Source organism: Sinocyclocheilus rhinocerous, unplaced genomic scaffold (assembly GCF_001515625.1).
Source record: "Sinocyclocheilus rhinocerous isolate Xijiao unplaced genomic scaffold, SAMN03320098_v1.1 scaffold570, whole genome shotgun sequence".
Classification (NCBI taxonomy): domain Eukaryota; kingdom Metazoa; phylum Chordata; class Actinopteri; order Cypriniformes; family Cyprinidae; genus Sinocyclocheilus; species Sinocyclocheilus rhinocerous.
Window position 1 is genome coordinate 701,811 of NW_015654050.1, and position 18,749 is coordinate 720,559.

General features: G+C 39.9%; 2 protein-coding genes across 2 annotated transcripts in view; both read right to left on the minus strand.

Annotated features, from left to right (window-relative positions):
* Window positions 1–20: 20 nt before the first annotated feature.
* On the minus strand, window positions 21–14,519 carry LOC107716550 (proprotein convertase subtilisin/kexin type 9-like). Its single transcript, XM_016523026.1, has 12 exons — window positions 14,501–14,519; window positions 13,379–13,500; window positions 13,081–13,204; window positions 12,796–12,929; window positions 12,554–12,695; window positions 11,180–11,376; window positions 10,916–11,099; window positions 10,657–10,833; window positions 5,368–5,516; window positions 5,095–5,257; window positions 3,785–3,957; window positions 21–3,642 (listed from the first exon to the last, which is right to left on the minus strand). The coding sequence occupies exons 1-12, from the start codon at window positions 14,517–14,519 to the stop codon at window positions 3,457–3,459; spliced, it is 1,770 nt and encodes a 589-aa protein (XP_016378512.1). The 3' UTR covers window positions 21–3,456.
* Window positions 14,520–17,218: 2,699 nt separating this feature from the next.
* Window positions 17,219–18,749, minus strand: part of bsnd (barttin CLCNK type accessory subunit beta) — a 3,631-nt gene continuing 2,100 nt past the window's right edge. Inside the window, exon 3 of the mRNA XM_016523027.1 lies at window positions 17,219–17,541. Coding sequence (XP_016378513.1) covers window positions 17,274–17,541 — 268 coding nt within the window. The 3' untranslated portion in view covers window positions 17,219–17,273. The remainder of the gene's footprint in view (window positions 17,542–18,749) is intronic.

An 18,749-nucleotide genomic window follows, 5' to 3' on the forward strand; every position in this document is an offset into this window, starting at 1 on the left:
TTTTTTTTTTTGTTGTTGTTTGTTTGTTTCTTTGCCTGCATCTTTTCTGTTCAGTCTGCCTTACGCAATGCAAATCGAATGACAAGGCGAGGATGGGGTGGAAAGTGGTCAAAGTGGGAGGGGGAGAGAAAGACGGAGGTTGTTGGAGGGACCGGAAAGTTCTCACAGAGTAGTAAAGTGCCTTTACTCGACTCCTCCCCTACGCCACTCACGTCCTCGCCTTGAGACAAACCAGTGGACACGCTGTGCTACACAAATGCCTGAACCTACTCAACATTATGCTAACAACGCACACACGTATACTCGGATGGCTCGGCTGAGCTCATCTCAAAGCGCCATATGAGGACACAGATGGCGCCTCGTGCGTCACGGCCCCTTGTTTGAGCCAGGCCTGTGATGTCCCTCTTTCAGGTAGTCTGCAGGGTGTTTAAGCTGCTGTTTGCTGCTCATTTTGTATTTAGATTAGAACACTTAGTGACATTGCTTCAATGTTTACAGCGGAAAGACCTCAATGCCACCTCACACAAAAGTTAGTGCTGCTTTTTACCTCACAGTCATCTGCTCTTCGCAACTTTCACATTGACGCTTTTTTTGCCACGCTTCTGTGCATGTTTGTATGTGTGAGAGACTTTTTTGCTGGAAAAGAACTGCATAAACTGGCCAAAGAAGCTGGTTTATAAAATAAATCTTAAACCAGCCTAAGTGCATTTGCTGGTCTATGCTGGTCTCTCAGCCCAGCTTAGTTGTGTTTAGGTGGTTAAGTGTCCAAAAACCATTTAATACCAGCCAACAGACCAGCCTGAGCAGGCTGGAAGAGCAACTAAGAGAAGCAAACCAGCCTAGACTGGTTTAAGATGACAGAGCCAGCCGACTTAGCTGGTTTTGGGCACATAAACTCTAGATTGGTCAGGCTGGGAGACCAGGTAAAATCAGCACACCATCTTAAACTGGTTTAACATCTTTTAACAACATTGAGGCTTGGACACATAACCTCAAGATTGCTTAGGCAGGGAAGCCAGATAAAACCAGCGCACTATTTTAAACTGGTTTAACTTGTTTGTTTGTTTTTTTTGTTTTTTTTCAAAATTGCCAGCCTGGCTTGCTGGTTTTAGAGTGGTTTGGGGCACTTAAACACAAGATTGCCCAGACTAGGAGACCAGGTAAAACCAGCACACCATCTTGAGCTGGTTTATCATGTTTGTTTTTTTTCAACAGGCCAGCCTGGTTTGCTGGTTTTAGAGTGATTTTGGTACTTAAACTCAAGATTGCTCAGGCTGGGAGACTAGGTAAAACCAGCACACCATCTTGAGCTGGTTTAACGTTTTTTTTTTTCAACAGGCCAGCCTGGTTTGCTGGTTTTAGAGTGATTTTGGTACTTAAACTCAAGATTGCTCAGGCTGGGAGACTAGGTAAAACCAGCACACCATCTTGAGCTGGTTTAACGTTTTTTTTTTTCAACAGGCCAGCCTGGTTTGCTGGTTTTAGAGTGATTTTGGTACTTAAACTCAAGATTGCTCAGGCTGGGAGACCAGGTAAAACCAGCACACCATCTTGAGCTGGTTTATCATGTTTGTTTTTTTTCAACAGGCCAGCCTGGTTTGCTGGTTTTAGAGTGATTTTGGTACTTAAACTCAAGATTGCTCAGGCTGGGAGACTAGGTAAAACCAGCACACCATCTTGAGCTGGTTTAACGTTTTTTTTTTTCAACAGGCCAGCCTGGTTTGCTGGTTTTAGAGTGATTTTGGTACTTAAACTCAAGATTGCTCAGGCTGGGAGACTAGGTAAAACCAGCACACCATCTTGAGCTGGTTTCTGTTTTTTTTTTTTTTTTTTACATGGAAAGCCTGGTTTGCTGGTTGTAGAGCGGTTTGGGGTACTTAAAATCAAGATCGGTCAGGCTGGAAAACCTCATAAAACCAGCAGACCGTCTTAAACTGGTTCAACATGTTTTTTTTTGTTGTTTTTTTCAACATGGTCAGCCTGGTTTGCTAGTATTAGAGTAGCTTGAGGCACTGAAACTCAAAATTGATCATGCTGAAGGCCTGGTAAACCAGCAAACCCGTTAAGGCTTGTTTAAGCAGTTTTTTTCAGTAGGGTCTTTGACTTTTTGTCTCTTTCTCATGGTTTTGGCCTCTAATAGTCCGCAAAACACTGCAGTACTCACAACTGCCTTTATGCTTTGAATCAGTAAATGGTTCATTGCTAATTCACCGCAGCAGATGTGGAAAGCGTTTGGGACGATTAGTTAAGACAGGTTTTAGGATGACCGGAGGAGTATTTTGAAACGTTTCAGGGCTGAAAGCACAGTGTTCAGTTACAATTTAGGGGAGAATTAATCGGATCAATGCCTAAACACAAGGCATCTTTCTTATTTTGCTGAAATACGCACATTTGCAAAGATATCACACTAATTTCAGCTCAACTGCCTGCTTAGGTTTTCACTAAAGGAGCCCGTAAGATACGGTGGGATTACAGTATATACTCAGTGCTGTAGAGTCTTCTTTGAAATATGGTGTACTTGAGTGAACAGGGTGTTAAAACTATCAACAAATCTGATCCTCCCTCCAATCAATCTTTTTTAACCTTTCCTACACCTGTAGATGCTGTACCAACCACTCGGTAGATCTGTGATTTCATTTCTGCTGCGAGTGTGTATGATGTGTAAAGGAATCAGTTAATGCATGTTAAAACCACATTTTAATTTGTACATCAGAGTTTGACAATGAAAACATTTGATATAAAAAAGGAAAAACTGGAATGCACAACTTTTCAGACTGTGTGATTTTGTCTGAAGTTGATTTTAGACCATTACATGAAGTTGTCAAAGTTTGTAATAAAAAAATATACATTTATAAAAAAGAAGTACACTCTTATACACAGTGCACATGCATAATAGTAGATAACGCTCTTGCCAAAAATAGTAAAAATAGATTTCTTTTTCAATTCAGAATGTGTAAATATCAAAATGAAAAGTGCTGGTCTAAATACAGTCAAAGTATTGGAACATTTTAAATATATTGGCTTATATTGTTTATTTCACACACGCAGCTGTCGTTAGCTGTCATCAAATGCTCGCTTTACCACTGTTAAATGTAATTTTTAGCAAATCTCAAAATGAAATTTATTTTAATTTTGTGTTTTTTATTATTATTTAAACAAAATAGTATAGCATTTCATAGCCGTAACAAATTATTATCGTCAGAATTCTAATATTAATGCACTGATGCATGTTTCGCAGTTTAAAGGCCTTTCAAAGCGTTTCAAGTGTTATAGTGCCACTTGTTGAGTGTCTAGATTGGATTTAGTTATATACAGAACTGGTTACAATGCACTTCTCTCGTGTAATATTGTATAGTGACAGAACTGAGCTCAACTGTGTAACACCTCCTATGTGTTATAGAAATCATGTCCATGGTTACGTATTTAGAGAAGTGACAAAAGAGGCACACATATCCCTCAGTGGTCAGATGGCTGGTGGGACGGGCGGTGCCTGCAGCAGGTGGCGATGGCAGTCCCTTTATCTCCTCCAGATGTATGAACTACACAGGTGTTTCCAAAAGCAAATGCCCCACGAACACCAGCACCACGCGACAGACCCTGACAGCCTGTCAGTGTCCACGAGTCCTCACATGAAACCTCCACCTGAAAGAAATGATGCAGGTTAATGCTGCTCAGTGATCAGATACACCAAATCAAGTTTAAACTGCAAATGTTATAAATGTTAAAATCTGTGCATTAGTTTTTATTTTTGAGTCGATGGAAATTTCTTGTGAGAGTAAGTCACCTGCTCACTGAGACCTGTGGGGCCGTGTTCTTTCAGCCGGCATTCCAGAGAGGATGTGTGACAGCAGGATGCGTATGACATTTCACCCCTTTTAGCAGGACATGCCCTGCGGCTGCCATGTAGAGGTAGATCAGAGTCTGATACATCTCCAGATGAAGAGGAAGAACTGCAGCCTGCAGGAAAAGATGACAGTTGTATACATAAATGTTCACTGAAACAAATAAGTTGTCATGAAGTTAAGCATAGAGAACTCAATTCAAATTCATTTTCAGCTGCAGTGACAACAGAAACTTCACTCATTAAGTGAATTAAAGGAATAGTTCACCCAAAAACGAAAATTTACTCACCCTCAGGCCATCTAAGATTTAGATTAGTTTGTTTCTTCCAACTGAAGAAATTTAGCATTACATCAATTGCTCACCAATGGATCCTCTGCAGTGAATGGGTGCCGTCAGAATGAGAGTCCAAACAGCTGACAAGAACAACACAATAATCCACAAGTAATCCACACGACTCCAGTCCATCAATTAGCGTATTGTGAAGCGCAACTGAAAGAAACAAATACGTCACACGTCTCTATTGATGATAATGCTCCAGTGAAAAGTCGTCTCGTCTGAATCAGGAGAGAAATATGTTGTGAAAACAGTCCAAAACAGATGTACTGCATTATTATGCAGCTTATTAATAAGCATTATTATACGTTTTAGACTTGTAGGGTATTTCGGCCAGAATTGATGGTTTAAAGTTAAAACATCCTAATGATAGATTTGTCTCTTAAAAATATACAGCTTTTCACTTCACGAGATGTTAATTGATGGACTGGAGTGGTGTGGATTACTTGTGGTTTATTCTGATGTTTTTATCAGCTGTTTGGACTCTCATTCTGACGGCACCCATTCACTGCAGAGGAGCCATTGCTGAGCAAATTATGTAATACTAAATTTCTCCAAATCTGTTTGGATGAAGAAACAAACTCATCTACATCTACAACCTCTAGCCTGAGGTGGAGTACATTGTAATTTTTGTGTGAACTATTTCAAAATAAAAGCTCAATAAAAAGCTCACAAGAAATAAAAAGGTATTAAAATGTCCAAATAAAATTATTTTATTAATATTATGAACCATATTTTTTTTATTAATAACAGATTTTATTTTATAAAATAACTTTTTTAGATACATTTTCATATTATTGTCTGGTAATTGACCAAAAGCCAACAGACTTTAGCTTCCACTGAACCCAGAACATTCCATTAATTAATGATAATTTCCTGAGTTTATGAAAAACGCTGCAGTGTGAAACCATCCGTCACCTGTCAGCTGGTGGTCTGGAGGACATTCTGTACCCTCGCCTCTCTTGGGACTCTCTAACATCTGGCACTGAGCTTTATGGCCTGTGCAGCAGCGCGCTACAGCGAACACACCATGCCCTCCATTCCCATTGACAGCAACACACTCTTTCTGCCCATCTCTCTCCTGGCAGAAAGGAAATTACTTTGGTAAGCAAAAACTACATTTACATTAGGTTGACAATTAAAACATTTATATTTTTTGAGCAACCAAAACAAACTTTCTCTGCTACTCACCTCCACTCTTTCTCCAGCTCTTGCTCCATTTTGTGAGAAACTGGAGCAGCTCAGCATCTCTTCACCGTGGCGACAGCGGGCTGTAGTTGTGGCCAAACCTTTAACAGCTGACCTCTCAGACCAAACGGATCTACAGAGCAGATCCTCTCCTGTAAGAAAACACATGCAGAGTTCAAATTACCTTACTGGTTACCAATATGTTTTGGACATTGTTAATACTGTTTAAAGTTTACCTGCAAAAATAACCAACTAAACTAGCTTGTGCCAGTAACAGACTACCTAAAACCATTTAAGACTATTTTGGAAGTTAAACCATTCCAGGGAAGAATAAAATGCTATTCATCATACAATTGTATGTACAGTATGTTATAATTAAAGTCACTAATAAATACACAATTAGTATGCAAATAGTAAAGTAAAACAATAAATATTATTCATATTAATAACAAATATTTATAAGATTATTATGTTAAATTATAAACTGTTTTCTAAACAGTACTAAAGTTTAATATTATTAAATATTAATAAGGTTTATATTATCTACAAATTCATTGCAGTCTGCTAATTACTTTAAAATAAATTAATATTTTATTTAATATTACATATTAGTTCTTTCTGGTCCACGAATCTGAATGGCTGATAAGAGTGCAATAATAGGGTGTGTTCACACTTGTAGTTCGGTTCTCTTGGTTCGTTTGGTCCAGACCAAAAAAGAAAACTAAACATTTGGTCCTGGACCACTGAGCGTTCACACTGGCATTTTTGACAGCGAACCTAAAGATACTGAACCTAAAGGCATAATGATACATTCACAACCTGATTGGTCGGGTTAAATTACATATATTTAGCGATGAAACTCACCGAACACCCCAAACAAAAGCTGTGTTCGACTTAAAGCGGCGATGCACAAACCAAACGGTATGCCATCAAAGTACCCATTCACCGATCGGTCTGCTCAGCGCCGCTTCAAGCCGAACACACCTAATGCCGACTGCTGGACTAAGCGCGCTCATTGCTGCATGTACTTATGATTTTATTTTCACCACCTGTGAACTCACGAAGAGCTCATAAAAGGTACTTTACCTCCTCGTTGCTCCACGTTTGCTCTCTGCTTATTTTGTTTTGGATACACCGCTCGTTCCGTGTCATCAAATCATGTCGCATAGCGTCGCATATTGTCATTACTTCCTGATTTTGGTTAGTTTAGAAGTATTTGGTCCGTGTTGCGCTCATATTTCATTCTAACCGCACCAGAGTTTGTTTGGAAGCGGACAGAGACCCATCATTTTAGCGGTCTTGGTCCGCTTGTTTGGTGCGCACCAGGGTTCAGATGGCAGCATTCACACTTACTCAAATAAACCGCACTAACAGAGCAATCGCACCAGGGTTTGTTTTAATCTAACCAAACAGAACTCCTGAACAGAGTGATAACAGAACTCCTTCAACCATTTCACCGTTTGTATCCCTTCGCTTGCCGTATTTCTCACAGCGAGTGTCATGGCGGATGCCCAAATCCACTATAATTTTTAGTGTCACGGAATGTAGTTTTAAGAGTTTTTTTAGACGAGAATGTACTTGTTTAGACTTCAAATATGCAGTTTGTTAATAAAGATAATGTCTATTTGAAAATTAGCTTTAACGTTTTCGGAGATGTGATTATATTTTGTTTTGCGTAAATTCTAACGGCCAGTCTTTGGTCTCATTAATCTATTATTTGTTCCGGAGCAAATAGTTTTGGCTGAGGGCAAAGTCTCATCACGTTCCCTATCAAGTTTGGTCTCTCGACACTGCATGGCTTACGCTTGGGGGTTATCCTGTACAGGATTTGGGTCTTGATTGGTCGTCCCTCGAGCAACCAGCCAAGAACAGGTTGAACATGCGGTATCTGCAGTCGGGCCGCCAGGTTGCCACCCCCAGAGACCCGCTCCCTTTTTCCCTGAGGTCCATGAGGAGATCTCGCGATTTACTTAAGAGATGCCTATTTTCACATCCAAATAGCCCCTCGTCTCAGGGCACATTCAGCCCGGGGACTGGTTTATCACGGTGGACTTAAGAGATGCCTATTTTCACATCCAAATAGCCCCTCGTCTCAGGCGCTTTCTGAGATTCGCGTTCAAGGACAGAGCTTATCAGTTCAAAGTTCTCCTGTTCTGGTTGGCGTTGACTCCGAGAACTTTTACGAAGTGTATAAATGCAGCGCTTTCCCCTCTCAGGCAGAGTGGAATTCACATTCTGAATTATCTGGACGACTGGCTCGTTATTGCTCAGTCACGGGATACACTGGAAAACCACAGATGCCAGCTTCTAAAACATCTGAAGCATCTAGGACTGACGATCAATGTGCAGAAGAGCTAGCTTCGCCCCACGCAGACCATCACATAAGACCGGCTTATGGCACTTGGACGAGTGCGCAAGCGAAGTGGCATATAAACTGCCTAGAATTGAAGGCAGTATTTTTAGTTTTGCAGTGCTTTCTTCCATTGATAAAGGATCGACACGTCCTGTTTCGGACGGACAATGCGACGGTGGTATCCTTTATCAACCATCTGGGAGGTATCCGTTCACGCTCACTTCAAAGTCTGGCAGAGCGTTTCCTCCTTTGGGCGGGCGGACAGAACTCTCTGTCGATTCGATCAGTACATGTTCCCAGCAGTCAGAACTGCGGCGCAAACATACTGTCCAGGGGTGGCCCAGTCCATGGAGAGTGGAGGCTGCACCCGCAGACTATTCAGCTGATTTGGAGCCTGTTCGAAGAAGCGGAGATCGACTTGTTTGCCTCAGAGGAGAACACGCATTGCCGGCTGGAGGGGGATGCTCTCTCGAGTCGCTGGCTCAAGAAGCGCAAATATGCTTTTCACCCAGTGAAGTTTATACCGCTAGTGCTGCACAAAATCAGAGAGGAAAGGGAAACAATGCTTCTGGTCGCGCCGAAGTGGCCCAACCAGCCGTGGTTTCCGGAGTTGATGGAGCTTTTAACGGCTCCCTCGTGGCCGATTCCGTTGCGGAGAGATCTCTTATCTCAGGCAAAGTGCTCGGTGTGGCACCCCAGGCCCGAGCTATGGAACCTGCATGTTTGGCAGATCAGCACGGAGGACAGACGCTAATTGTATCTCAGCGAGTCTTGGATACAATTGCAGAAGCGAGAGCTCCATCTACCAGACGTCTGTATAGTCTGAAATGGAACGTTTTCGCTTCATGGTGTAGGATGAGAGATGAAGACCCAGCCTGATGTAATGTGTCTGTCATTCTATTGTTTCTGCAGGACTGCTTGGATGCTGGATGCACGCCATCTACTCTAAAAGTGTATGTGGCTGCTATTTCGGCTTTTCATTTACCTATCAGTGATCGCTCGGTCGGTAGGCATCATCTGGTGACGGGTTTTTTTTAAGAGGAGTGCGGAGGTTGCGTCCCTTTTGCCCTAATATGGTACCAGTCTGGGACCTGTCCTTGGTGCTTAGTGCACTCTCTGAGCCACCCTTTAAGCCACTGCTTTTGGCAGAGTTAAAGGTGCTCTCGTTCAAGACGGCGCTCTTGCTCGCTTTGGCATGTGGTAAGAGGGTGGGCAATTTACATGCGCTGTCTACGAGCGTTGCATGTATGGAGTTTGGTAAGGATGACTGTATGGTCAGACTGCAGCCTAGACGGGGTTATGTACCTAAAGTGCTTTCTACGTCATTTACAGCGCAGGTCATCATGCTACAGGCCTTTGCTCCTCAGAATTCAGAGCCAGCGACACACCCACTAGACAAATGGCTTCGTCGTGGGCCTGGGCAAAAGGAATGTCGATTCAGGATATTTGTCTGGCAGCAGGATGGTCTTCACAGGACACCTTTGCCAGATTTTACAACCTGGAGATTCCGTCATTCGCACCGCTCCTTCTGTCTGTGCAGTGATGGATCTACAGCTTGGTATTGGTTGCTGCCTGCACCTGGCAACGCCCCCAGTCGATCAGGGTGGTTTCGACTAGGTCCGGTGGACCCAAGGCATGCCTATAATGGTATATTATAGTTAGCGACTCTCTACATGCATTCGCGAGGTTGTCGACCGCGGTAAGTGCGCTGTTTTTTTCGTATGTATCTAGTGGTATATGCTGCATATGTACATGGCTCCAGCAGCACTGCGGCCAGTCTGTGTAGTGTTATGCTTATATTACTGTGCTTAGTCCCACTCGGCTCAAGCTGGAGGGCATTTGTTTTCCCCTGAGTACCCTATGGAGTAGTCAACGGGCTCAGCTCTATTGAAGTCTGGCTCATTAGACTCTTCTCACCAGGTATGGGGAATACAACGCAGCGGGATTGTACGTGTCCCCAAACGTAAGCTACGCAGTGTCGAGAGACCGAACTTGATAGGGAACGTCTCTGGTTACGTACATAACCTCGGTTCCCTGAAAGGAGGGAATGAGACACTGCGCGCACTGCTGTGTTGTAATCCTCAGAGTCTAGTACCCGTTGACACCCCTGTTCTAAAGTAAAGTTTTTGAATTAGTAACGGAGGCTTGAGCTCAGCTGTTGAACTGTCAAACTGAGATTTGAATCCGTGGCAGAAGGAAGTAATTCTGCACAAAAGCGGGATTTTAAAGACACTCCGTTGTTGTTTTTCTTATGTATTTACACTCGTGCCGTCGAACTGTTGTATAAATGCAATATCTCACGTCTACGAGCGTGATATTGCTCATTTATCTACAGTGGTGTGAAAAAGTGTTGGCCCCCTTCCTGATTTCTTATTTTTTTGCATGTTTGTCACACTTTGTAGTAGTATCTATATTATATATATTATATTATATTATAAATTCAGGGTTATTATTGTTAACTTGAAACAAAATAAGCGTTGACTGAAATAAAATATTCAAAAAAAGTTGTCAAGTTGCTAGTTGGCAAGGCAACATCTCTCATTTTTGTATAGTTTAACATGAAGTACTAAAATAACAAACTAAATCAACTAAAACTAATGAATAAAAATTAATAAAAACCATGTAGACATTTTTTTTTAAACTACTACACTTTTTAAGATTTTATTAAAAAATATTAACAATGGTGCTAAAATAAGATTTTTATTATATTATATTACATTATTCAAAAATTACTGTAATCTGCTAATTCTAGTGTTGAATTAAAGATTGATATTTTTATTAAATATTAATAAGGTGGTTATATTGCATTGTTATAAATTTATTGCTGATTACAGTATTAAAATCGTCATCACACTGTATTTTCAGTCCAGACTACTACTGACATTGCTCATCAAGCCACAATGTCGAGTCATTTAAATTAATTCCTTGTGAACTCTGACCTATGAGTGTGGAGGTCGAGTCGGGCAGGGCGGCCACCATGTTGGGTGTAGTGAGACGGTGGTTCAGTGGCAGAGACTCTGGGTTAATGATCTGTCTGACTGAATGATGGAGGAGCTGCTGCAGAAGCTCAGCAGAGCTGGAGTTTGGACTCAGATTCAGGAGCACCGCTGCTATACCTGAAAAAACACACAGACCACAGCTGTTGTATGGACATAGTGATAAAATAAAATGTCATAGTTTTGGCATGTGTGTGCTAACCAGCAACATGTGCCACTGCCTGTGATGTTCCGCTCTTGGTGGTGAAGCAGGTGGAGCAATCGCTGGAAGCACTGATGATGTCATCACCAAGTGCGAACACATCCACGCAGTGGCCCACATTGGTGCCTGTCGTCCCAGTGCTCAAGGGCTGGTCAGCAAAATTAACGGCCCCTATGGTTATCACCTGCAGCGGTGGACCAAATGATGTCAAAAACGAATATATTGACAAGCAATTGCTTTTCTGAAGGATTCAATCCATTGTACCTCTGGCTCTGAGTCTGGTGAGTACAGACAAGCATCATCGTTGTAGTTACCAGCTGCAGCAATGAGCACTGTGTCAGATTCCACCATTTTCCTGCAGGCAGCATTGAGTGTGCGACTGAATCCCCCTACAAATGGCAGCAGTACGATCACAGGTCTGATAGGCTGAGACATCAGAGATGACTGGATATACTCCAGACCTGCAACAGAGTTGGGTCAATTAATGCAAATTCTGCAGAGATATTCTGAAGGATAGTTCATATAAGATTTAAAATATGTCAGTACTATATGCCTTCTTTATTAGGTACACCTGGTCAATGCTTTTTAACATAAATATCTAATCAGTCAATCAAATGGCAGCAACTCGATGCATTTAGGCATGTAGACATGGTCAAGATGATCTGCTGAAGTTCAATCCAAGCACCAATATGGTGAAGAAAGGTGATTTAAGTCTCTTTGAACATTGCATGGTTGTTGGTGCCAGACTGGCTGGTCTGAGTATTTCAGAAACTGCAGATCTACTGGGATCTATAGGGTTTGCAGAGAATGATCTAAAAAAAAAAAAAAGAGTAACCGAGATACACCGAAGAGCATCTCTGAACGCACAACACCTTGAACCTTCAAGCAGATAGGCTATAGCAGCAGAAGACCACAGCAGGTGCCACTCCTGTCAACGAAGAACAGGAAACTGAGGCGACAATTCGCACAGTATCACCAAAATTGGACAATAAAAGATTGGAAAAAGGTTGCCTGGTCTGATGAGTCCCAATTTCAGCTGCAACATTCGGATGGTAGGGTCAGAATTTGGCACAAACTACATGAAAGCATGGATCCATCCTGCCTTAAGTTGTATCAACAGTTCAGGCTGGTGGTGCTGGTGTAGTGTGTGGGATATTTTCATACTTCGGGCCCCTTAGTACAAAGTTTCAATGCCACAGCCTACCTGAGTATTATTGCTGACCATGTCCTTTCCTTTATGACTACAGTGTACCCATCTTGTGACGGGTACCCATCATGGATGTGAATCTCACATGTGGATGTGAATCTGCTGCAGATTTGTTGACAAAGTATGAAATCTGAGATTCACATGTGGATGTGAAATGTCATGAACCCAAATCTCTGAGAAATGTTTCCAGCACGTTGTTGAATCTGTGCCATGAAGAATTAAGGCAGTTCTGAAGTACTAACAAGATGTACCTAATAAAGTGGCCAGTTTGTGTGTGTGTGTACATATACACTGAACAAAATTATAAACACAACACTTTTGTTTTTGCCCCCATTTTTCATGAGCTGAACTCAAAGATCTATAATATATAGTTTAATAAAATTTGTATGTATATTAAATAGTTAAATACAATTATTTATGTTTTGGTATACCTGCCAAAGCTCCTGACACGGTACCCTTGCCTTGGCAGTTTAACACTTGGACACTGTTTACACTGGCACCTCGAGCTACACCCGAGTCCCGTCCACTGACCACACCTGCTATGTGTGTGCCATGACTGTCACACTGACTAGCCTGTGGGCAGAAGACCGCAGGGAGTGATGGACATATGTTTTATGACAACTGGACAGTTTTTATAGCTAATGAGAAGCATGAGCATAAAACATTCAACTACCTGTCTGTGAACTCTGACCCCATCCTCCTCTGGCACACTGTTGAAGTCCGTAACCATCACCCTGTCCTCAATCTCACGATGAGTCACTTGAACGCTTGTGTCCAAAAGATACACTCCTACCTTTGATCCGTCATCTGAATAGACACAAGTATTACAGCTCAACAGGTCAAGTAATTTATTACCAGTAAAGAAAAGAAAAAACATTTACTGTGCAAAAGAAAAAGCTTCAGACCATAATTTAAGAAGTAACCAAGTGTTTGGGAAAGGGGAAAAACTTTAGCTCACTGGGTAGTGAGTATTTTCCACTCTCATGTTTGTTTTGAAGGATGCGCTGCAGGTTCCATGGGATGCTCTGGGCAAAAATGGAGGAATCCTCTTCAATGTATTCCACATGGGGCAGCTTTACTGCCTGCCAAAATCAAAGGCAATGGAATGAAGAAGACAGGCAATGTGTATTTTTAAGAATTATTGTAATTCCAGTACTTGTTTTCATTTTTTTTTCAGTCCATCAGACAGTTCAAACAGTATTAAATATACAATATGAAACTGCAAACATTATTATGTAATAATGTTTGCAAATTACCATGTGAAGAACATCGCTGCTCATTTTCACCAGAAACCCGTGGAAAGCTCCCGAATAAGTCAGCAGTATTTCGATCAGATATCCGCGTTTGGCGGCTTTTGCGCGGAGTCTGCGCGCGGTGTCTGTTTTACGTGCTTTAAACTGTACAACATTGCCATTTTGCCATGTACTTGTATGTGATGGAACTAAAATAAATAAATAAATATAATAATGTGCCTGATGCTCTAGGAAAAAATATAAAACTTTATTAGTATCACTCAGGAAATGACTACTTATACATGCATTATAAATTAGATTTTTTTATACTTCATTATTACCTATTAATTAAACAATCTGCATGCTGTAGACATAGTAAATGCACTTTTGCGTGATTAACAGAAAACAAACCTTTCACATATCAAAATCCGTTTCTTTTACTCATAAAAAGTACAATTTCATGTGATTAAGCCCAAATGTCCAGAATAGCCTACTAAACAATCATATAGCTGCCTCAGACACAGAAAACGCAACTATTTAATTTTGAATATGCAGCAATTTGTCCTACAAATTTTTTTTTTCCACCTAAGTATTTTCCTTAACTAAACATTTTTGTTACGGAACATGAGCTCACATGTCACCTGCGCGCGTCCGCGAGAGCCAAATAGTTGCGCGTGCACATCGGATGCTGATGTTATCACTTTGGCCAAAAACAGATTCACGTCGTCCTCTGTTGGCCAAATAGTGGTATGGGTGAACAGCTAAAAGAGTCGCAGTCGAATTAAACGTGCAAAACACAATACAATCCATATGGTCAAAGCAGTAGGCTATTGTTGTATCTGTCAGTGTTGACTCGTACTGAGTGAAGAAAAAAACGCATTTTGTGAAAGAAAGAAAGAAACCGGAGATGTGCCCCAAACACCATGATAAATGCTGATCTAAAATAATTAATACTTAACTTTTTCAGTTATGTAACCTGATTGTAGTATTCAAGAATTATTGAGATTGGTGTGGAAAATGCAAGAATCAAGGGCTGTCAAAAGTACAGGTAACCCTTTGCTGAAGAAGCAACGATGATGTAGCCTAATTCCTTTTTCAGTATGACGTGCTACAACTGTTTGTAAACGATCTGATTATGCAAATCACATGCCAGAGGCTTGGGCATAATGGTTGATTAATAATCTAACTGCTGAATGTTTACACCTGTGTGTGTGTGTGTGTGTCGGGTTTTGCACATTGTAGGAATCAAATTACCCCAGAAAAGGAAAAGAAGTATCGAACGATGTCTCGTTAATAAATACAGCAGAAAATGAGTCATATTACAGTCCACCCACACACATTTTATACGTTTAGCCTACTATTCCTGCACAGACATGTACCATTTCCTAACATGAAACCTGTAAAATGAAAGTGTCAGTTAGTTGGAAGCTACATAGGCCTATATTGTGAAATATAGATCTAACAAATATCAATAAATTAAATTAAAGTAGTAAAACTGTATATATATCATTTTAATATATATATATATATATATATATATATATATATTTATATTTTTTTTTTTCAAAAAAGACGAAAGTAAGACTTTTTACACGGAACATGAGCTCACATGTCACCTGCGCGCGTGCGCGAGAGCCAAATAGTTGCGCGTGCACATCGGATGCTGATGTTATCACTTTGGCCAAAAACAGATTCACGTCGTCCTCTGTTGGCCAAATAGTGGTATGGGTGAACAGCTAAAAGAGTCGCAGTCGAATTAAACGTGCAAAACACAATACAATCCATATGGTCAAAGCAGTAGGCTATTGTTGTATCTGTCAGTGTTGACTCGTACTGAGTGAAGAAAAAAACGCATTTTGTGAAAGAAAGAAAGAAACCGGAGATGTGCCCCAAACACCATGATAAATGCTGATCTAAAATAATTAATACTTAACTTTTTCAGTTATGTAACCTGATTGTAGTATTCAAGAATTATTGAGATTGGTGTGGAAAATGCAAGAATCAAGGGCTGTCAAAAGTACAGGTAACCCTTTGCTGAAGAAGCAACGATGATGTAGCCTAATTCCTTTTTCAGTATGACGTGCTACAACTGTTTGTAAACGATCTGATTATGCAAATCACATGCCAGAGGCTTGGGCATAATGGTTGATTAATAATCTAACTGCTGAATGTTTACACCTGTGTGTGTGTGTGTGTGTCGGGTTTTGCACATTGTAGGAATCAAATTACCCCAGAAAAGGAAAAGAACCTACAATGCAAGGCAAGCCATTGGTCCAAACAGTTTAAAAGGATAGTTCGCACAAAAATGAAAATTCCGTCATCATTTATTCAGCCTTATGTTGTTCCAAAACTGTAAGATTTTCTTCTGTGGATCATATAAACATGGGTAAATGATTTTAATTGATTTATTCATTTATTTTTTGGGTGGCCTGTCCCATTCATAAAAATATGCCTGAATGAGCATAAAAATGCAGAAATGTTTGTGAGGTTCATGTTTAGGGTTAGAGGATAGAAAATACCATTAGCTCAGTATAAAAGCAGAAGTCGATGGATATGGCATTTAATTTGTGCCAAAAAACTATCAACCACATATCTATGTCTACTGTTATTGCCTGTTGTCTTCCCTGTCATGTGTTCAGCTTTCTATCATGTGTTCAGCATTTTATGCTTTATGAGTTACTGCTCTCAGTGAATGTTCTGCAGACCATTTTGCAGATATCCAGGTAAACAAACAGAACCTATAAATATGTTCAATGATGAGTTTTCTAAAACTTTTAGATGCATTTATATTTCTAAACGTGAGCGAATCTACAGTATAGTCCTTTTATCTTCATGCTTTGTCATAATATTCAGAGTTTTAGAAAGATTTTGAAAGCTCATTAGTGGAAAAAAAATCTAATTGTGTTTGTTTACCTGGATAACTTTAAAATGCAATGCAAGGTGTTCACTGAAAGCAGTAACTTATAGCGTAAAACAAAGCTGAACACATGACAAGGAGGACGACATAAGCAGATAACACAAATGAAACAACAGCAGTAACAGTAGTCATAAACAAATGTATTGTACAAAGCAGTCTACACTTTTTGGCACAAATGTAACACCATTTTTGGAAACAGTCTTCTATGAAGGACAGAACAAGCTTGGCAAGGAGGATGACAGAACAAGAGGACATACATTTATAGATGTTGATGAGTATGTTTTTTGTTAATCTTAACACATAGGCACTGACTGAAGACATGGACAAATGTATAGCACAAAGCAGTTGACTCCATTTTGGCACTAATGGAGCCTCATAAATGGAAAGTCCCCACCATGACAGAAAAATCTAGCATGTGTGAGTACTTATATTTTGTGGCCGAGATGATTCACTGTTCAGTATTGCAACATGCATTTTTTACATGACTTAAAAATATCTAGAACTGGCTCAAAAATGATCACTTTTACACATTAAAGTAATATAATTTCAAATACTACATTTAAATCATCTAAAACATATAAATTAATTATAATTATTGTGCTGTCTCAAATGTAAAGGATCTCCTTCGAAGGAGCATCATAGACAAATATAAAAACTTCACACCAAGCAGTTCCTCTTTCAGTGTCCTTTGGTCTTCATGGTGACATGAGTCAAGGTCACAAGTATTTCATCACCTAATGTTTAAACTTTTCCCAGCCTTATTTCCCTGAGAGTGGAACGATTCTATTATCATATGCTTTTGACAAAGTCATGGCCAGACCTTGTGACATAAACATACTTAACAGCCTAATGTAAAATGTGATGACATAAATTACATGCATAAATGTTTTGTTATTGTACAAGTTATTTAAAAAAGAAAAACAGTATGACTACATAGGTGTCTGGCTAATCTTGTTTTAAGTCATGTGTAGATGACGATTTGGACATTAGGAGCAGCAGGAACTATTCACTCTCCAGCTCAGATGTGTAGTAACATGAGTCCTCCACTTTCCCATAGTACATCTCTCTGTTGGGGTCTGGTCGTGGAGTTCTTCTGTTTGTCAGAGGAGTGCTGGAGCAGGCCAGAACACTGGGAGAGCTTCGACATGTGTGGAGGACTATGACACGCTCCCGGTGTTTGTTCTCTGTGTGGAGTTTTGGATCTGTCGATATTTCTACTTCTTCATCATCACAGAAGCCAGCCAAAGGAGCTGTTATTGGTTTCGTTGGACTGTGACAGGAACATAAATGTAAGTTTTATGCTACAGTATTTCAATGTGCATATATATGCTAACTGTAAACGTTTTACACATTAAAGGCAGAGTAAGTGATTTCTGGTAGCCAATGTTGATATTTGAAATCACCAATACTGTTATACTGAAGAAAAAGTCAACTACATCTTCGATGACCTGAGGGTGAGTAAATTACCAGCAAATTTTCACTTTTGGGTGAACTATCCCTTTGACATTACCTGAAATCCCTTTGAAATGACATAACACCTGGGGCCAGTTGTTCAAAAGTAATCCAAAATCCGATCAGATTACTTTTGAAGATTTACTTTTCTGATAGCTGATTGGATCAAAAATTGAAAATGGGTTGTTCAAAAGAAAAAAAAAGGATTCTGAAATTGGATTAGATCCCAAAATCCAGTCTTGATTTTGATTTGGATCAAATCGTTAGTTTGTGTTGTTGTTGTTCAAAACGTTTTAGTAAGATTGGGATACCTTTGATCCAAAAAAAAAATCAGGATTATACTGATCCCAGCAGAAGGGTGGATTTCAGGAATAAAAATTTAATAAAATTTTAAAACTGGTCCAAAAATTTCTTAAAGTTATATTTATTATATCTTCTCGTATTTATTTTGCTTTATTTTTGTAATGTGTTTTGGAAAATCATAATTTTTTATAATATAATATTGTTTTCAACTGCTTGCTATTTACAAGGATTACTATAAACTGATTTTTTGGTCAACTGTATTAAAACGAGACCAAAAATTTAACTAAATGTCACAAAAATGATTAATTATTAACCCCCAACAATTAAAAACAAAAACATTCAAAAATGTATTGTCCCCGTTTTTTAATTCATAGATAATAAAAAAATGAGATTTCAATGATATTTTGACTCAAATAAAGAATGTTCCCGGTGTTCAGAAATCTGGGGCCTCATTTATATAATGTTGAGTATAAACCGTCCTAAATTTGTTCTAAGATCATTTCTCAAAAGTGCACAAGTGCGATTCAGAAAAAACGAACGTGCGCACAAAAACACGTGCGTATGCCTCTTTTCCAGATGTGACATTTATAAATCGCAAATGATCTTGAAATTGTGCGCAGCTGACTGGTGTCAGATCTCCGCCTTGTAAACGCCCCCTAATTAATATCATTACCATATAAAAGAGCACACGCCAATATCCGAATTTCTATGCTTGAGAATGAC